Source organism: Phaenicophaeus curvirostris, chromosome 2, assembly GCF_032191515.1.
Source record: "Phaenicophaeus curvirostris isolate KB17595 chromosome 2, BPBGC_Pcur_1.0, whole genome shotgun sequence".
Lineage (NCBI taxonomy): Eukaryota > Metazoa > Chordata > Aves > Cuculiformes > Cuculidae > Phaenicophaeus > Phaenicophaeus curvirostris.
Window position 1 is genome coordinate 109,924,098 of NC_091393.1, and position 18,212 is coordinate 109,942,309.

At 43.4% G+C, this 18,212-nt stretch overlaps 1 protein-coding gene across 1 annotated transcript; it reads right to left on the reverse strand.

Moving 5' to 3' along the window:
* Positions 1-1,660: 1,660 nt before the first annotated feature.
* GTF2A1L (general transcription factor IIA subunit 1 like) lies at positions 1,661-13,392 on the reverse strand. Its single transcript, XM_069850435.1, has 8 exons — positions 13,372-13,392; positions 10,831-10,954; positions 9,422-9,468; positions 8,035-8,128; positions 6,193-6,794; positions 4,575-4,871; positions 3,555-3,644; positions 1,661-1,790 (listed from the first exon to the last, which is right to left on the reverse strand). The coding sequence occupies exons 1-8, from the start codon at positions 13,390-13,392 to the stop codon at positions 1,683-1,685; spliced, it is 1,383 nt and encodes a 460-aa protein (XP_069706536.1). The 3' UTR covers positions 1,661-1,682.
* Between the last annotated feature and the right edge of the window lie 4,820 nt (positions 13,393-18,212).

Here is an 18,212-nt window from a genome sequence, read left to right on the forward strand (position 1 = left end):
GGACAACCACTGCTGGCACCGCCAAGGTATGAATGCATCAGCCATTTTCTGAAATATGGGAAGGGCTGCAATTGCAAAAGCAAAACCTCACTCTAATTCCTGAAGTATGCATATTTGATGGCTCAGGAAGGCACTGGATGGACCTCACATTCAGGTTCCTTCACATCAAGAAGGTGCTGGGTTAGAAAATGCAACTAAATCATAGAATCTTCTTTGGGTTGGAAGGGACCATACTTTCCCCCCCCAGCATCTCAAAATAGCAGGGTTGGAAGGACACTCTGGAGCTCATCCAGTCCATCACCTCCAGCAGGCTGCACAAGAACATGCCCAGGTGGGTTTAGATACCTCCAGCAGAGACTCCATACCTCCCCTAGGCAGCCTGTTCCCCTTTATTTTCCTTCTCTTCTCAAGGCCTCTGCATCCTCCCAGGAGGCAGAGAGAACCAAAATGTCTCAGGAAGTCTTCTTTCAGCTGATGTAAAGGAAGCAGCCAGGAGGGAGGCTGCCATAGCCTTGCATGTGGCACTTTGGAGCCAGCCTGGCTGAGGCTTTACCATTTCTTAATGCTGCCCTACAAGGACGAGGAGCAAGCCGGGGAAAAGTGGCAGCTTCAAGGTGCTAGGGACCAGATCTGTGGGCACAGAACACTTGTACCTCCCTTCCCAGAGGAACAAACAAAAAGCAACCGTTAAGGACGGCTGGGAATGCAGTTCTTGCAGCAGGGTGAGCTGCTGTCATGTCCATGGCTTCTACACATTTCTCCAAGCAAAGTTTATATTTAGGGAACACAAAACCAACTCTGCTAGAAATGCATACAAGATGACATTTTATTATTATACACAATTTGTATCATTCACAGCTTACTGGTCTGCAGTCCCAGAACGCAGTGGATATGTACAGAAGGCAACTCAAATGACTCTGCATTGACAGTGAAAATAAATCACATTCTAATGTTAAACCACACTATTCACTGCATCCCAGTAAACAGAGAGGGTATAGAATAAACAATAATAACTCTCGTACACTGAGAACTCAAGGGTCTTCCATCCACATTCCTAGCTAACAGCTGAAGGGCCTCCCTTCCAGCTGAAGGGCCTCCCTTCCAGCTGAAGGGCCTCCCTTCCAGCTGAAGCCAAAAACCCACAACAAAGCACAATGAAAACAAGGGAGAAGAAGGCAAGGGGAGAAATACAACACAGACACAGGTTTAAGACTCACACAGATGCTGCTTTTCCTTTTTTAAACTCAGCAGCCTTTAGAAATAAACAGTATCACCAACATCTGTGTGGTTTTATAGTTCAAGTCATGCTTTAGCTTGTGCCAAAAAAAGCGGAAAGAAAATGAACAGAACTGAAATTTACTTAAATACAGCCACTTAGTATTCTGTTAGTTCTTGAATAACAAACGGATTCAACGTTTTAGTCTTTATTCATTCCAACGATGTTTCTTGGGTAGAAAAGTAATGAAATAATCAGGAAAAAAATAACAAAGACAGCTGAGTAGTAAACAATAAGGCACTTTGATTTGCATTTATTAACAACATAGATCTCGCATATTTTTAATCACAGCTTTGTTGTTGGATTTTTGGTGTTTTATGGCCAAGAAAACTACCCAGAAAGTCTAGTACCGAAACTTCATAAAGGAACACCACCGCTGTCTTGTAGTACATATTTCAGTGAGGCTTCACCACTCTGCATCTCCAACAGCTTTTGAGAAAACATGGTCTTTACCCTCAAAGGACATCACTCCATCTTTTAAATAGAACTTCCATTTGTTCTTACTTCGATGTATCTGATGAAATAAAGAAATAAATCGCCCAAAACAACTACATTAGACCATCCATTTTAAAAATGCAGTTTTAAGCAAAATTTAATTTACAAAACTTGTTTTCCTTTTAAAATCCAGAACACCCACTGGAGACAGCCATTGTTTATAATGAATTCTGTGCCCTCTAAAGGGAAAAACCTCTCAAATTTTAGTTCACACATCTCACCCAAAAAAAGACAAAAGGTGGCTGCATGAAAGCTCAACACTGGCAGGAAAAAAAGCCATTAATGGAGCAATTTCATTAGTCCCAAACCTTATAAACAAGTATGGCTTAGCTGAAACGCACAGGTTTTCTCTTCCCATCCCCAGGAATACTGCATGCACAGGGACCTTAGGATGAGGCAAAAAGCAGGAAAAAACTGCCCAAAAGCAAATACTACCAGATAGAGCAGTAAGAATTTGCATTTTCTGTTTCTTTTTAAAGGCCTGCAAAACAGCTATACTACAGAAAGGTGGTGTTTAATATGAAAAGAAGGAATTTTAAACTTCTTGAAGGAATTCCCTGGATTTTAAGCATCAATCTCTTTTCAAGTCCAGAAAAAAAGAGAAAACCCAAAATATGACACTAATTTTGCCTGTAACATTTTTATACTTAACAAGGTGAATTAATAGATAACTGTTTCCATCTGCTTTCTACTACTTTTATTAAATCTACACAGGAAAGGGGGAAGCTACCAGCATCTCCCCCAAACTTCCATAACTGTTAATTTATAATAATTTCTGATCCTAAATTTCCTATAGACATGTCCAATACCAAACAGCAAAGCCATTCTTAAAGCTTTTCAACCCATTTTTCAACACATGCAAACCTTGCTGTAGATAACAATATCCACTACCTATAGCTGCCATAGCATCAAAATAAGGTCTGAAGCTTCCCAACTTTAAGTGCCTTTTCAATACAATACGGACTAAACTTCAGATGTATTTTTGACACATACCCCTATAATGACCTTTTCCCAAATAACCAGTTTCAGAACCACTCAATCCGTTACAGTTTAGTAAAGCAAATTTTCTCTGAAGCTGTTTCCTAAACCATGAGATCCAGACCCCACACTGAACATAGAGACATAAAATTATCATTAGTCACTTTTGAAAAAAACACCAAAGAACATTCTTAAGCAAAACAGACATATTTCCATATTCATCTAAAATAAGACATATACTTAGTTTTGTCAACTCAAACTACTGGTATGATTTTGGACATTCATATGTCAAAGTTAGAAGTACTAAACTGATCTCTAAGAGTTCAAAACAAGGTTAAATTTTAAACATTAAAATGAAGGAGGACAAAATCACCTTAACAGTTGCCTTGCTTTTCAGACACAACAGAATTCTGGGAGGAAAATCTCTGAGGAACACTTCAAAGACAAAAATATAAAAGGAAGCACAACACAGTCGTGTCTGTTATCCATTTCAACAGTCTGATTTCATGGCTGAATATGCATATGTATATCCACAGAGCTGCTTTTACAGCTTTACTAACCTTAATTTTGCAAGATTTGGTCCCCTTTCCTTTTCCTTTAAAAGGGTGTTAGGAACCCATTGGTTATTGTCATTTCAGAAAACAGCAGGGAGGCCTCCAGACTTTTCTCAGCTAAACATGTAATTCAAACACTCAATTACAGCTTTAGATTGTCTTTAAAAGGCATTGACAGTAGCCTAGACATGGATTTGCTGAAGATACTACTGAGGATGATTAAGAAGCAAAGATAAAACTACACACTGTACCTTGTCATACTGACAAACTATCACGTTGTCGGTGTCAAACAGGTCTGGGGTGTCCTGTTCACTGACATCATCACCAGAATTTAAGGGGTCCTAGAGATTAAAATGATATTTTATTCTATGTTTCATTTATACTTTCTTTCAGCATAGTGTTTAATATACTTGACATGAAGCACCCTGGTACAATAAAAGTTACCAGGGCAAAAATCAAGACCTAGGGGCTATGAAAACCATGTTGCACAAACCTCATTTATAAGCAGTTTTATGTGCTCACTTTTTCAAAACCAGAAACACCCTGAACAAAGGCACAGGTAAAAAGTAAGACTGCCAGCTAACAAAGCTGACCCTGGTAAATGCAATACTAAACACCTGGTATTTGTTTGAAGTCCAGATACTATGAGCTGATTCTTTTGAATCTCTAGGACCCAAAACAGAACATCTCTAAGAAAAGCCATTTCCAAGGAAACAAACATACTTGTATCTCATTGTTCTCTTCTTTGTCTAATTCCCTGTGGCCCTCCAGAAGGAAAAAAACCCTACATTTGTATTCTAATCTTAAAAAAAGCAGAACTCCATTCACAGAATCATAGAATGGTTTGGGTTGGAATGGTCCTTAAAGCCCTTACAGTTCCAACCCCCTGCCATGGGCAGGGACACCTTCCACTGGATCAGGTTGCTCAAAGCCCCATCCAATGTGTTGAACACCTCCAGGGATGGGGCACCCACAACTTCTCTGGCCAAGGTTTTACCAGAGAACTTTAATTCTGGTAATAAAGGTTCATAAAGGAACCTTTTTTTTTTTTGTTACATCCAATATACAAATAACTTCTCAATATCTCTTCCATTTGTTCACGTTCCTCATAGCAAGCTCTCCAGTAATTTCGTAATAGTAGCTCCTATTTCAAGAGGTTCGTAACTTACCTATGCATTCTTCGCATTAAACTTACCAGGAATTGTTCTGGGTCCCACAATTCAACAGTCAAGAGAGATAAACTACTGTAGCATGCTTAAAAAGTAAATTACCTCCTCAACTACATCTATTTGGGGCTCTTCATTATCGCTACCACTGCTATGGGACTCTGTGTTTGAAATACTGTCACATGCTTCATCATAGTCTTCCTCATCCTCATCCTCCAGGACTCTTAGATCCTCAGATTCAATAATACCAATGAATTCATTATCTTCCCTATCATCTGTATGCAGTATTTCTTCCTTGGGAGAAAGATCACCAGTTCCATCTAGCTGAATTATGCCTTCAATGTCACCACAGATATCCTTCTCCGATCGTAAATTAGATTCCATCTGCTCAGTAGGTTCCATCTGACAGGAATAAAAGAGACCAGAGACAGCTTGAGAATTAAGACCACACAACTTTCATCGTTCAGTATAAAGCTGGAGGTTTCTGTTTAATAAAGCAATGAGACAGGGGCACCAAAATCAGAGTTTTGAGTCCTGGCCTACTTGTAAACCCCAAGTACATTTGCAAACCTTGTTCTTGCACCTAACCTTAAATGGAATCCATGCCAAATACTCCTCAGCAGATTTTCACTTATCAAATCTGACTTTTCATACTGAATATGCATTCTCAATGCAACTTAAATACTCTTCACACATTGCAAGTTAAAACTAATCACAGCCGACACTGAAAAAGTGATTTGCCCACACCTAGCCAGTGTCCACAGGCAGATTCAGTGTCTGGACAGCATGGGATATCTCAAAGGGTCATTGATGTCTGCTCAGCAACAAAGAAAACCATTATCTGCTGATGTAGTCAGTAAGTCTAATAATACATTATCTCTTCCCTCTACTTTTAGCATTTTTTTACATTAACTTTCTTTTCAATCCCAGTATTTCAGCAAGATTTGTAACAAATCCATACAATGGTTTAGGTGGGAAGGGACCTTGAAGGTCACCTAGTTCCAACTCCCTGCCATGGGCAGGGAGGCCTCCCACCAGATCAGGTTGCTCAAAGCCTCATCCAACCTGGCCTGGAACACCTCCAGGGCTGGGACAGCCAACACTTCTCTGGGCAAGCTGTGCCAGTACCTCACCACCCTCACAGGAAAACATTTCTTCTTAAGATCTCATCTCAATCTCCCCTCTCTCATCTTAAAATCTTTACCCCTCACCCTATCCCTGATAAAGCATCCCTGCTCAGCTTTCCCATAGCCCCTTTCAGTTCTTGAAGGCTGCTCTAAGGTCTCCCTGGAGCCTTCTCTTCTCCACGCTGAACAACCCCAACTCTTTCAGCCTGTCCTCACGTGGGAGGTCCTCCAGCCCTCAGATCATCTCCATGGCCTCCTCTGGACTCACTCCCAACAATTCCCTATCCTTTCTGTGATGAGGACCCCAGAACTGGACACAGAGCACCAGGTGAGCTCTCACCAGAGCAGAGAAGAGTGGCAAAATTGCCTTCCTTACCCTACTTAATTTACATTAATTCTTAACCTAAAACAAGCAGTCAGTTACAACTACTCAAAACATGCTCAAAACTGAACTGTAAAATCATAATAGCTTTTACTGTTATAATTTAGACGTGCAACTTTTCACTTAAAGACGTGTTTGAACACATCCCTTATGATACTTTGACAAACCATCTCCGATGGACGCATTTCCACCAGCAGATAAATAAAGGCCTTACCCTGTCAGAGGAAGCAATGCTGTCCTCATTCTTCAGAACAGCAGCACCATCTAAACTTTTGCCCATCATGATCAGGTCAATGATATCATCAGACACCTGCTGCGGCATCGACTCTGGAGGCTTGATGTCCAACTGCCCCTCCACATCCAGCAGTACACTGCTCGAGTTGTTTGGCAAGGATTCAGCGGAAGAAAACCCTTTGGAGGTTTCTGGAGCAAACGCAGCTGGATGAAGACTGCCGTGCAGGGAGTCCTCTGTCGAGTTGACATGCGTATTCAACTCTGCATTAGTAGCAAGTTGCTGCTGACTCACAGAAGGCTGCTGGACCAATGTAGCACTGGCAGAGTTCTCCAGGTGTTTTTTTTCCATTACATTTGGTTGAGATACCATGGTCTGTTGGGCAGGGGTGTCCTGGGGCTGCAATGTTTCAACAGCTGCCGGGGCAGCAGGTGCATTTGTCTGCACAGCACTGGCAGTGTTGGCTTGCAGAACCGAAGGCTGCGGGAGGGACTGAACTATCTGCTGGACAGGATGACGGAGAACACTTGCATCTTGTGGGGTCTGCGTAACCATAACAGGCACATTTACCTTGTACAGGTGCCCTACAAAGGGAAGAGTTAAAAACTGCTGCAGTAGGTTAAATTACAGGTTCATTCAGGTCACTGTCCTGTTACCACTAACATCCAACAGCAAATACTCAGGTAAGCAATGAGAAACAGGACATTTACAAAGTGGTACCCTCCCCAAGCACAATTTCAGCCTTTGAAAATTAAGCTTTTTGAGTCAGAGCTTCCATCCAGACCATCATATTTAATATCCCTTTTTGGGTTTGGCCCCCACAACACCCTGGGGCAGAAACTTCAATAATTGAATTACATACTGTATTTAAAAAGAAGGAAAAAACAAAATGAAAACACTGGTTTTACTTTGTTTCCGGAAGTCGTTTCAGAAAGTAAGGAGCACAAGATGAAACAGTAAACTACTCTGTCTCTACAGGGATAATTCACTCCTTTAAGGACCTTTAGGTATCCCCTCTAAAAAAACATGCCTACTTCAGTAAGAAATCAAAAAAAATTCCTATTTTACCTATCCTCTCATTTTATGAAAAGCACTCCAAATATTGGATCCTCAAATTTATTATCATCAGCATCAGAATTCAGGCACCAGAGCCAAGTTTCCAATTCCATTCAATTATTCTTTTCCTTACACACACAGTCACCGACACCAACCTATGGGTCTCAAATCTTTAGGAATTATACCCAAAATGGATATCTAGCAACATTAGTTCTCATCAAGAACAGCTGTTTGAGGAAAAAACTCAATCTAGGACTGAAATAGGCCCTCCACTCATCACACCCTGAGCAGTACAAGCATATTGTTGTACAAGCAGTATGGGCAGTTTTATCAGCAAGGGAGCATGAGCAAAAAGGTTAATGGAGGGCTGGATCTTACTCAAAGAAGAAATCAATTTGATTCTGAGCACCAGAATGGCTTTACCCTTTTAAAACACGGGAGACTGTCCCTCATGTAGGAGAGGGAAATACCTGGGTCTGGACTAACAAAAGAACACATTTGCAAGCAGCTGTAAAACAAAAACATGGCATTACCTGCCCACCCATGTTAACTGATTCTGCAAGTGTACACAGCTGACAATAACTAATCAAGGCAATTACCTCCTTCATTCAGCATTACAAACACAAACCACAAAGGAAGAAGAGAACTGACTCTACCCACCTACACTTTAACTTCATAATTGTTTTACCTGCTGTACTCAGGAGCATCATTCAATGTCCACACACAGTCAATTCACCAGAACACTGTCCATCTCCTCCTTCCTCTTACCAGATGCTGTCTGCAGCGTCACTCCAGCTGGTACATGTATAGGATATGCAATACCCGAAGGGAGAGCCAGGGTTACACCTGCGCGCGAAGCACCCTGGATACACAAAAGTGTTATTAAGATATAGTACTTTATCTCTGAGGGCCCTAAATGTCACACGTGCCATATCCTGATAAAACATGAACCTTTCTGTGATCATCTTTACTGAAGACTTACTTCAGATTTTGAGACTAATAAGAAGTATTCTATATTGATAGGATAATGACTCATGCTTCCTGCTTCCCAGTTATCACATTCCCTTTTAGTTAACAGAACACTTTCCTCAATGTACACACCATCCCAAAAGGTATTTTTCCACTCAGAGCTGCTTTCACCGAATTATATGCATTAGTCCACACAGCACAGACTCTGTGCCTTGGCCTCTGAAGCCACTTTACATTCTCTGTTTGTCCTGGAAAGCAAAGAGTTGGATAAAGAGCTCCTTTTCAAACTAGCTGTTCCAGGAAAATCCAAACCTTCCATCAGGAAACTTGCACATCACACAAACATCTTCCCAGTTTCAGCTGGGCAAGCCAGTTAGCTTGAGGCTCTGGAGGTAACTCCGAAAGTCCATCAACCTCTGACAATTAACAGACTCTCCCCAGACAACTCCTGCCATTTCTGCCACACCAGGATTTCAGAACCTGTCAACTCCAAAAACACTTGCTTTCTTCTGGACAATTTCTATGCCTCACAGATAACACTGCTGCCAGCTTCAACAGAGCCAGCATTTCCTGACAATCCATTATTTTAATAATTAAAAAGAAGGATCTGCAGCTCTGCATTTTCACTCCACTTCCATCCTCTGAGTTAAATCCAAGCAGCCACACCTTCTTCCAAGACACTTCTGGCTGCACTGCTTGCAGAACCAGCAGGTAGAACCCCATCCTTTTTCACAGCAGAGTTACAGCTCTCCATCTGCAGAATCTTGATTTTTGTATGATTTTCATTAAAAAAAGAAGGGGGAAAAAAGGCAATTAAAGGTCTAGAAGTAACACCACTGAGTTTCTTCAGCTGTTGATGCACTCCCATCAGGAATCCGGCTCCTTTGCCTACTGTACCATATCAGACAGATGAATTCATCATGAGAAATGCTACTTTTTTAGTCTCTAAATGCTGTCCTAAAGCATCATTACATTGGAATAAGACATGGCTGCATGGACTTAGCCCATAGGATGGAAGTGTGAAAACGCACATCTGCAGATCCTTTTCTTTAATTACTGGATGTTCAAATAATACTGTGAAGATATAATACTTGCCTCCCCTTAAGCCTATGAACAACTGGCAAACTTGTTCATTTAAAATTCAGAATAATCAAAATTGAAATGAAACGTCGCTACAGCTACATACCAGGTCTGCTGCTGCAAAATGCTGAAAACCTCTGCCAGCCGGGATGACTAAAAGAGTTAAGACAGAGGAGGGGAAAAAAGCCATTTTACAAAACCATTAATTTCTCAGACAAAGATGATCTTTCAGTAATTTACAGCAAGCACTGCTGACACTACAGCAATCTAACTGCAGTTACTACTCATGAGAACAACAAACAAGTAAGCATGACTACATAAGGCTCTTGAATATACTTCCCTTTGCATTGCTACAAGCTTATGCTGTACCAGGGGCATATTATACATACCCCAAATACATAAAACTTAATTTTTTCTTTGTTTTAGAAGTATTTCTATTTAACTATTTGATCTGTTTAAGTCACACTATAAAAATTAAGCATGCCATTTCTATTTGTTAACATCAGCTAGAAGGACAGATGTACAATGCTACCATTTTTACAGGCTTCAAAAAGGAAAGAATTCAGGTAACCTAACTACTTTGAAAGCTTGTAACAATAGGACAATTCAAATCCCATTAAAAAAATAGTTCACTGGCTTCAACTGATTGTTTTGCCTTAATTTTGCACTTCCAAAAATCAGGAGTAACACGGTAAAGCTCATTAAATAGAAAGCTTTCAATAGCAAACCAACCCAAAAGTATATTCCCTTAATTTATAAATATAACACATCTCCAAAGCCAGCCCATTTAACTATGAAGACTTTAAAAAGACAGGTGAGGAGTGCCCACCCAACCTTGAAGTGCATTTTGACACTTATTTTCATTAAATCATCACAGTTTTGGTCCTTTTTTGGGAAAGGGCCTAGAGGACTCTCACACTGAGAGAAGCCTCAGCTGAGCAGTAATTCCACTACATCATCACCACAGTGGTCACCTGGACTTAATGAAGAAAATATCACATGGGACTTGGCCATCAGGAAAGTCAAGTACTTTTGTGTGGTGGAAATACTGCTTTTGGGATAACCAACTAAAAGACAAATGAAAAAAAAAAAACCCTCCCCCAAAACTCCCATTCTTCAGTTTGAGCAAGAGATTAATCAGGTTCTGCACTTGTTAAAAAAAAACTCCAGTATGACAGCAGAGCTGCACAGCACAAATATGCCATGAACCTCTGCACAGATCATGCCACACATTAAAAGGGGAAACAGAAGTTTAACACTACTGATAAATTTGCAGTTGAAGGGCTACACGTCTAGATTTCAGACAAGAAGACTAATTCTTCACTTTAATTTATCAAAATTTAATTTGCACTTTATTGCCCAAATTCTGCTTTCACATAATTACTCTTTCCCACCACACTGGATACATAAGCATCACAAACCAAAATTATTGAGGCACTCCCAAGTCTTCCAAAAAGGTTCTCGAATCACTGAGCTATTCTTTAATTGCATCTGTTGTGATCAACAGCATCTGACCTGCTGAAGCCTGCAGAACACGTTGAAAACTGTGCGGCAACTGCAGGGTAATCAGTGGAGAACGGTGGCTATGTTTGAAGAAGCCTTCTGTTGCTTTAGACTGCATCACCTTGGTTTCCCAAAGCTGCAGAAAGATTGTTATTAAGGTCAGCAGATACCAGCTTTAGGAATAAACGCTATCTGAAATGATAATCAGGTATGCCTAGTTTTTCCAAGAATAAACTGATTCTGTTCAACCAACACTGTAACAATCAGTACTGATTTTTTCTTCCAGCAGCCCAATACATCATTCATAGGGGATTTGTAACTTTAAGTTAGGGCTGAAGTTTGCAGGTTTTGCAGTGCAAAGAAACAGACAGGTAACTAATGCCTAAAGAAAAATAATACACAGCTTTTATTACACAGAGGAACTCAACAAACCTGCTTCAAGTCTTTCAGAACCTGTTCCTCAACACCCTCTTCTGCAAAGAGTTCCCGCACACCTTCAATCACATCTTCAATAACCGACTTGTACAGTTTAGGCTATGTATATATACAAAAAAAACCCAAGTTATTTTCAAGTTAATGTGAACACAGTCACTTGAAACGATAGCACGAGGTCTGATCTCGCTGCATACACTGCTGTTACAAACTGAGCAGCATGAGCAGATCAGTGTAAGGAACTGAGCACTCTCTCAGGTGCAAAGGTCAGCAGGTGCACCTGATCTTCAAGTCCACTCACTCTTTACCTTACATCCCCAGAAAAATACTGGATTTGAGCCACAAATCATTGGTTTCAGCAGGCTATAGAAACGGTTAAAATCCCAGAAACATTACAAAAACAATTGCTCTGCTCTATTTTCAAACAAGCAGATCTAAACTCTCAACTTAAAACTGACCTTGACCACTTAGCATCATTCTAGTGTCACAGTACTTAACTTAAAAGGCCAAACAACAATTCAAGCTACTAAAAATGGTATGTGCCAACTCTATCAGAAGCACAATGTGAGTAACCGGCAGGAAATAACAGATTTACCATTTCTTCCCTTGTGGTAACAGCCTGATGCTGTAGAGCAGCTTAACACTAGAAATTTTAACGCTAGTTATCAATACATACCATTTATCTTTAATTATAATAGGGCTTCAACACAGTACTTGATTCCTTCTGTCCATGCCAGTCATTAAACCCTAATCCTCCAGTCAGACCTCGACAACAGACACACAGGAGCTTCACAATTCATCCACTCAGGTGCAAATGTAAGATAAAATGCTTTTAGCCATTTAAAGCTCATTAATCTTGACTACTATTGCCACCAGCACAGCTGACACAAGGTAAAAGAGGCAAAGCTGAGGTTTTTAAGAAAACTTAGAAGTTAATATTCCTGGGTATTAATTTACACTTATTGCTCTAAAGTTGTTCTAAGCTGAAAAAGATAAACAATTTGTTTTAGGAAAAAACCCTAGCAGCTAAAAAGAAGCAAAAAGTTACACTTCCTGCCAAAATCTATCAGCACAACATAGCACTACTTTAAAGTGACTGTACTCATAAATGATCACTTCTAGAGACATAAATTGCCTAAAAATAGAGTTCTCTTCCCAAAAACTAAATTACTTAGACAAAGCCATGCACAGCCATGCTCCAGTTCCATCCCTTGGCTGGAGCCACATCTGGAATTGCCAGACACCTGGCTCCCTTCCCCATGGCCACGCCAGCACCCCAATTCCAGCAAAGCCAGGCTGGACGCCTGGGGCAAAGGGAAGGCAGGAGCTGGTGGAGCTGCTGGAGCACTGGTCACTGCCAAGACATCTGTGCCCACAAAACTCTTACTTTAAGCGAAACTCCCCCAAAACACCCCCTGCCAGGGTCACTCCCAGATGGACTCCCCAGCGTGTCACACCGGTCCCTCCCAGGATGCCTGTGCCTACAAAATTCTTATTTAAGCTAAGTTCCCCAAAACCAGCATCAGCCAGGATCACCCCCAGGCTCCTCAATGCCTCACACCGGTCCCTGCCAAGATGCTTATGTCCATGAAATTCGTATTTTAAGCGAAACCCTCCCCAAAACCAGCAGCCGCCAGGGTCACCCCCGGGCTCCCCAGTGCCTCACGCGGTTCCCTGACACGATGCCCACAGAACTCTTTACTTTAAGAGAGACTCCCCTAAAGCCAGCACCCGCCTGGGTCACCCCCAGGCTCCCCAGTTCCCTGACAAGATGCCTGTGCCCATGAAATTCGTATTTTAAGCAAAACTCCCGCAAAACCAGCACCCGCCTGGGTCACCCCCAGGCTCCCCAGTGCCTCACTGCCGCTCCCTCGCAAGATGCCTGTGCCCGCATTTTCAACAAGGCTCCCCAAAGCGGCACTCGCCGGGCTCCTCAGAGCGAGCCCCTGCCAAGATGTTTGTGCCTACAAAACCGCTTTATTTTAGCTCTCCAGAAAGCAGCAGCCGCCTGGGTGGCCCCGGGGCTCCCCAGTGCCTCAAGCGGCCCCTGCCCAGACAGCGGTGCCCACAAAGCGCTCTACTTCAACGAACCCGCGCCCCGAGCAGCCGCAGCCCCCTCACCACGGGGCTGGGCTGCGCCATGGCCGCGGCCGCGCCCCGCCCGCCCCGCCTTAAGGCAGCCCCGGGGGTGGGAGGGAGCCCGGCCCGGAGAGGAGAGGGCTGAGGGGGGGGCGCGTCGCGGCCCACAAATCGCTGAAAGGAGGCTGTGGGGAGTCGTGGGATGGCTTGGGTTGGAAGGGACTCCAAAGCTCATCCACTTCCAAGCACCCTGCCGTAGGCAGGGACACCTCCCACTGGATCAAGTTTCTCCAAGCCCCATCCAGCCTGGCCTCGCACACCTCCAGGGATGGGGCAGCCACCACTTCTCTGGGCAGCCTCAGCCAGCGCCTCATTGCCCTCAGTGTGAAGAAATTCCTCCTTATGTCTAGCCTAAATCTGCCCCTCTCCAGTTTATACCCATTGCCCGCAGTCCTATCGCTACAAGCCTTTATAAACAGTCCCTCCGCAGCTTTCTTGTGGGCGCCCTCCAGGTATAAGGACGTCACTCACAGGAAAACATTTCTTCCTAATATCTCATCTAAATCTCCCCTCTTTCAGCTTAAAACCATTTATCCGCTGTCCTATCAAAAAAAAGGCCTGCCCCACACAAGGGGAAAGTCCCTTCTATTCACAGCTAAGGGAGGGTGGGATTGTACCTGCAGCCAACATTTGCCAGAGAAGAGCAACGAAGCTGGTGAAGGGGCTGGAGAACAGGCCTTATGAGGAACAGCTGAGAGAGCTGGGGGTGTTTAGCCTGGAGAAGAGGAGGCTGAGGGGAGACCTCATTGCTCTCTACAACTACCTGAAAGGAGGTTGTGGAGAGGAGGGTGCTGGCCTCTTCTCCCAAGTGACAGGGGACAGGACAAGAGGGAATGGCCTCAAGCTCCGCCAGGGGAGATTTAGGCTGAACATCAGGAAAAAATTTTTCACGGAAAGGGTCATTGGGCACTGGAACAGGCTGCCCAGGGAGGTGGTTGAGTCCCCTTCCCTGGAGGTGTTTAAGGGACGGGTGGACGAGGTGCTAAGGGGCATGGTTTAGTGTTTGATAGGAATAGTTGGACTCGATGATCCGGTGGGTCTCTTCCAACCTGGTTATTCTGTGATTCTATGAACTCATGAGGTTGGGTCAAGCCTGAGTCCACCTGGAGTCAGCAGGGAGCTCTCCCAGCTATAACCCACACACATTGCTCTGCTGCGAGGTTCGTGGAAGAAAGCTGGCTATGAACCCATTATCCACCTCAAAAGAAACCTGACTCCACAGAACAAGCTTCTGAAACACTTGGAAACCGCAGCTCACATCCTTCTCAAGTCTCTCCTGGACCAGGTCCCTGCCACTGCTGTGGCTGCCACGCTGCCCTACAGGACCTTGCAGGGCGAGGCTGTGGACCAAAGGCAGCTTTTGCTAAGCAATAGCTCTCAAGCCAGATAAGCGGCATCAGGGTCTCGTCCCTCTAGACAATCTGTCCTTAACATTGATGATATGGCCAATTCTATAGGCCTAGTGTGCAATGCCATAAAAGAAGTTATTGAAGTTAGGTGTCACTAGTAGTGTTGATGTCTGAAGCCCCCCGTCTCCTCAGCTGCAGCGAAGCACCCTTCCACAAGGGTAAAACATCTCCTTCACTATCTTCAGTGCCATGGCCAATGAGATGCCAGTTCTCCCATGAGCCCAGATGTACTGAGGCAGGAGTTGGTCTCTTCTCCCAAGTAACAAGCAATAAGATGAGAGGAAATGGCCTCAAGTGGCACCAGGGGAGGTTTAGATTGGATATTAGGAAAAATTTCTTTACTGCAAGGGTGGTGAAATACTGGAACAGGCTGTTAAGGGAAGTGGTGGAGTCACCATCCCTGGAGGGGTTCAAAAAACTTATATATGTGTAGCTTCAGGACATGGTTTGGTAGGCACAGTGGAGTTGGGCTGACAGTTGGACTGGAAGAGCTTTTCCAATCTTAATAATTCCATGATTCTATTAATAACCTGGGTCACTCAACCCAGTTCCTTCTTCCAGCTCCCACGACCAAAATGAGGGACCAGATGCTGAATGGCCCAAGCCCCAGCCCACAACTTTGTGGTGTGAGCCTGAAGGAAGGCAGGTCCATATGGAAGAGCTAGGAAAGCATGTTGGTTTGCCCTAATAAACAGTAAAGTCATCATTACCTCATGAACAGGGACAGCACTGAAACTCCCAGTTAAGTAGCAGCAATCTGGTACAACTCCTTGAATTATTGCTTACATTTGCAGCAATCTGTTCATGTGTTAATACCAAGATTTACCAGTTTAGCAGTCACTCATCTGGAAAAGTGTTCAGTAATCTTATACACGTAGGAAAATGCATATTTTGGTATTTATACACCTTCTGTTGCCCTGCTGATTCTAAGAACCTAGAAACTTTTTCCTTTCTTATCCCATTTTTGGGGAGCTGTGTAGTAACATTGCTACTGAGCTTGTGAAGAGGAGTCGCACCTGTTACACTTTAATTCTTAAGGCTGACTTACACAATGAAAAGATTTCGCTGAACATACTGACAAACCCTTAATTATACAGCTCAACTAACACCTACAACAAGAAAAAAAAAGAAGCAACATCCATAATAATATTGTAAGTTGAATTTTCACGAGTGTGGCAAATGCAATTTGCTATTGAAGTAATTTTTCTCTGCAACAAAATGTGTTTAATGACACTGTTTGGGTCTTGAATTAAACAGCGGCTGGATATTCAGCTGTTCTGTACATCCTGCATCATCATGAGGAAATGCCAAGCCATGTTGCTTTGCTTATCGAATAATTTGTTAAGATGACCAGAGGGCTCAGCGTATCATGTACAAGGACAGGCTGAGAGAGCTGGACTTGTTCAGCCTGGAGAAGAGAAGGCTCCCGGGAGACCTTAGAGCAGCCACCCAGTGCTGAAAGGGGCTGCAGGAAAGCTGGGAGGGGCTCTTGATCAGGGAGTGCAGGGATAGGATGATGTGGGACAGGTTTAAGCTGAAAGAGGGCAAGTTGAGATGAGATCTTAGGAAGAGATGTTTTCCTGTGAGGGTGGTGAGGCACTGGCACAGGTTGCCTAGGGAAGTTGTGGCTGTCCCATCCCTGGAGGTGTTCAAGGCCAGGTTGGATGGGGCTGGAACTGGATGAGCTTTAAAGTCCCTGCCAACCCAAGCCATTCTATGATTCTATTTTTTTAAAGCACAGTGCTCATTTGAAACAGCCTGGGATAGCACACACCAAGGGTGGTGTTGTTTTTCTTTTGTTTGGTTAGTCCTGTCACGTTAGCAGAGAGAAAAGGAAAAAGCTGCAGCTTTCAGGATCTCGCTGGACCCCAAAGGGTGCGGATGGAGTTCCTGCAGCTGGCTGCAGCTTATCCGTGAGACTGGTAAAGCCAGTGCAGAGCCGTCAATCTGCCAGCATAGTGTGCTGCAGTTCTGGAAAGGTGGAAGTGCAGACAGATGATTTACAAATTACTTCTCTGCTTTCTACCACCCTTTCTTTATCTAGGGATAACAAAGTGCCTTGAAATTTGAACAATTTCTGTGCCTGATTTCAAAAGGACTGGCATGTTGGAGATGTGAAAGGGCTGTTTCAGATAGTGGTCAGGTTACTTTGGTAATGGCCACATGAAAACTTGCAGAACAAAGCAAATGATCTTCCCCTGCACTTTAGGGTGACAGCTTGCCTGTAGTTCATCTGCCTCTCAGTCCCACCAGCGCAAGGCACTGCCGGCATACCTGGGTTGTGGGAATTGTATCCTTGGTATTGCCAGTGAATACCAAAGCACTGGCACCAAAGCCAGCACGACGGCTTCCTCATGCCAGGGATGGCAGGCTAAGCCTACTGATGGGCTGTTGCTGGGGAGAAAGTGAAAGCTGGGGATGGGAATACAACTTTCCAGGCTGCACAGGGAGTCTGCTAACCAGGGCACTTACACTTTCATCAGAGGTCCTTTACAAATTCCTTGAAGAGCTGTTTTTTCATCCACAGGCTGTGAGCAGTGTGTCCACTGAACAGCACAAAAAAACCTGGTGGATGCAAAAAAGTAAATCATACCTGAGCAAGAATAAAACATAAAAATCCCTGTGAAGTGTTACTCATACTGACCACCTAGCTTTGGTGTTGGTGATCTTAACCTAGTACCAATGTCCTGCAGTGTAAAGTGAAACCCTGGAGGGATTTTCAAGCATATATGGATTTTGTTAACATTTAACTCCACCTTTAAGGAAAGAAGCCGAGGCACAGCCACACCATGTATCTCACCCACGTTCACTAATGGCAGTCAGGATCAGCATCCAGGTTTCATCAGTCTTGATTCAGCTTCCAAGCCAGTTCTTGCCACTGCAGTCTCTTTAACAGCTCACCAGAGTCTTGGAAGTAAGGCTATAGCAAGGATTAGCTTGGTGTTCCACCCCTCCTGGTTTCTCCAGGCTTTTGTCAGCATTTGGGATGATGCTGCTTAAGGGCATCTCAAACATTCCTTTACTGGACAGGTTTTAATTTGTAATTATTTATACTCCTCTTGGTACATGATGTCTGGAGAAGATTTATTTTTGGATGAGGAACCTTTGTTAATCATAAAAAAATATTACCGTTTTCAAATGCCTTCACTTTGGAAAGGGAGAGCCCTCAGCAAACTCAGATGCTTGGTAATGAATGCCCTCTTCTGTTTAAATCCAGCATTGCTGCTGTACAGTAACACAGCTACATAACCGCAGGACTGCAGATTTCATTCCCAGGGTGTATTTTAAAATACCACCTTGCCTTTCTTTCCAAGTAAAAGTAATCCTTTATAGGAGGGGGCAGTTGCAGAATCTAGGTGGCCCTCATGGAGATGCCTTGACATGGGCAGAACTGTAATTTGATTTTAAAGATAT

What these genes read in the sequence shown, in the direction of transcription:
- GTF2A1L (XM_069850435.1), bottom strand. Translation starts at nt 13,392, where the DNA reads ATGGCGCAGCCCAGCCCCGTG. An exon ending in TGTTCTGCAGGCTTCAGCAG is followed by an intron (nt 9,469 to 10,830) that starts GTCAGATGCTGT and finishes TAACTCTTTTAG; the next exon opens with TCATCCCGGCTGGCAGAGGT. An exon ending in ATTTTGCAGCAGCAGACCTG is followed by an intron (nt 8,129 to 9,421) that starts GTATGTAGCTGT and finishes TTGTGTATCCAG; the next exon opens with GGTGCTTCGCGCGCAGGTGT.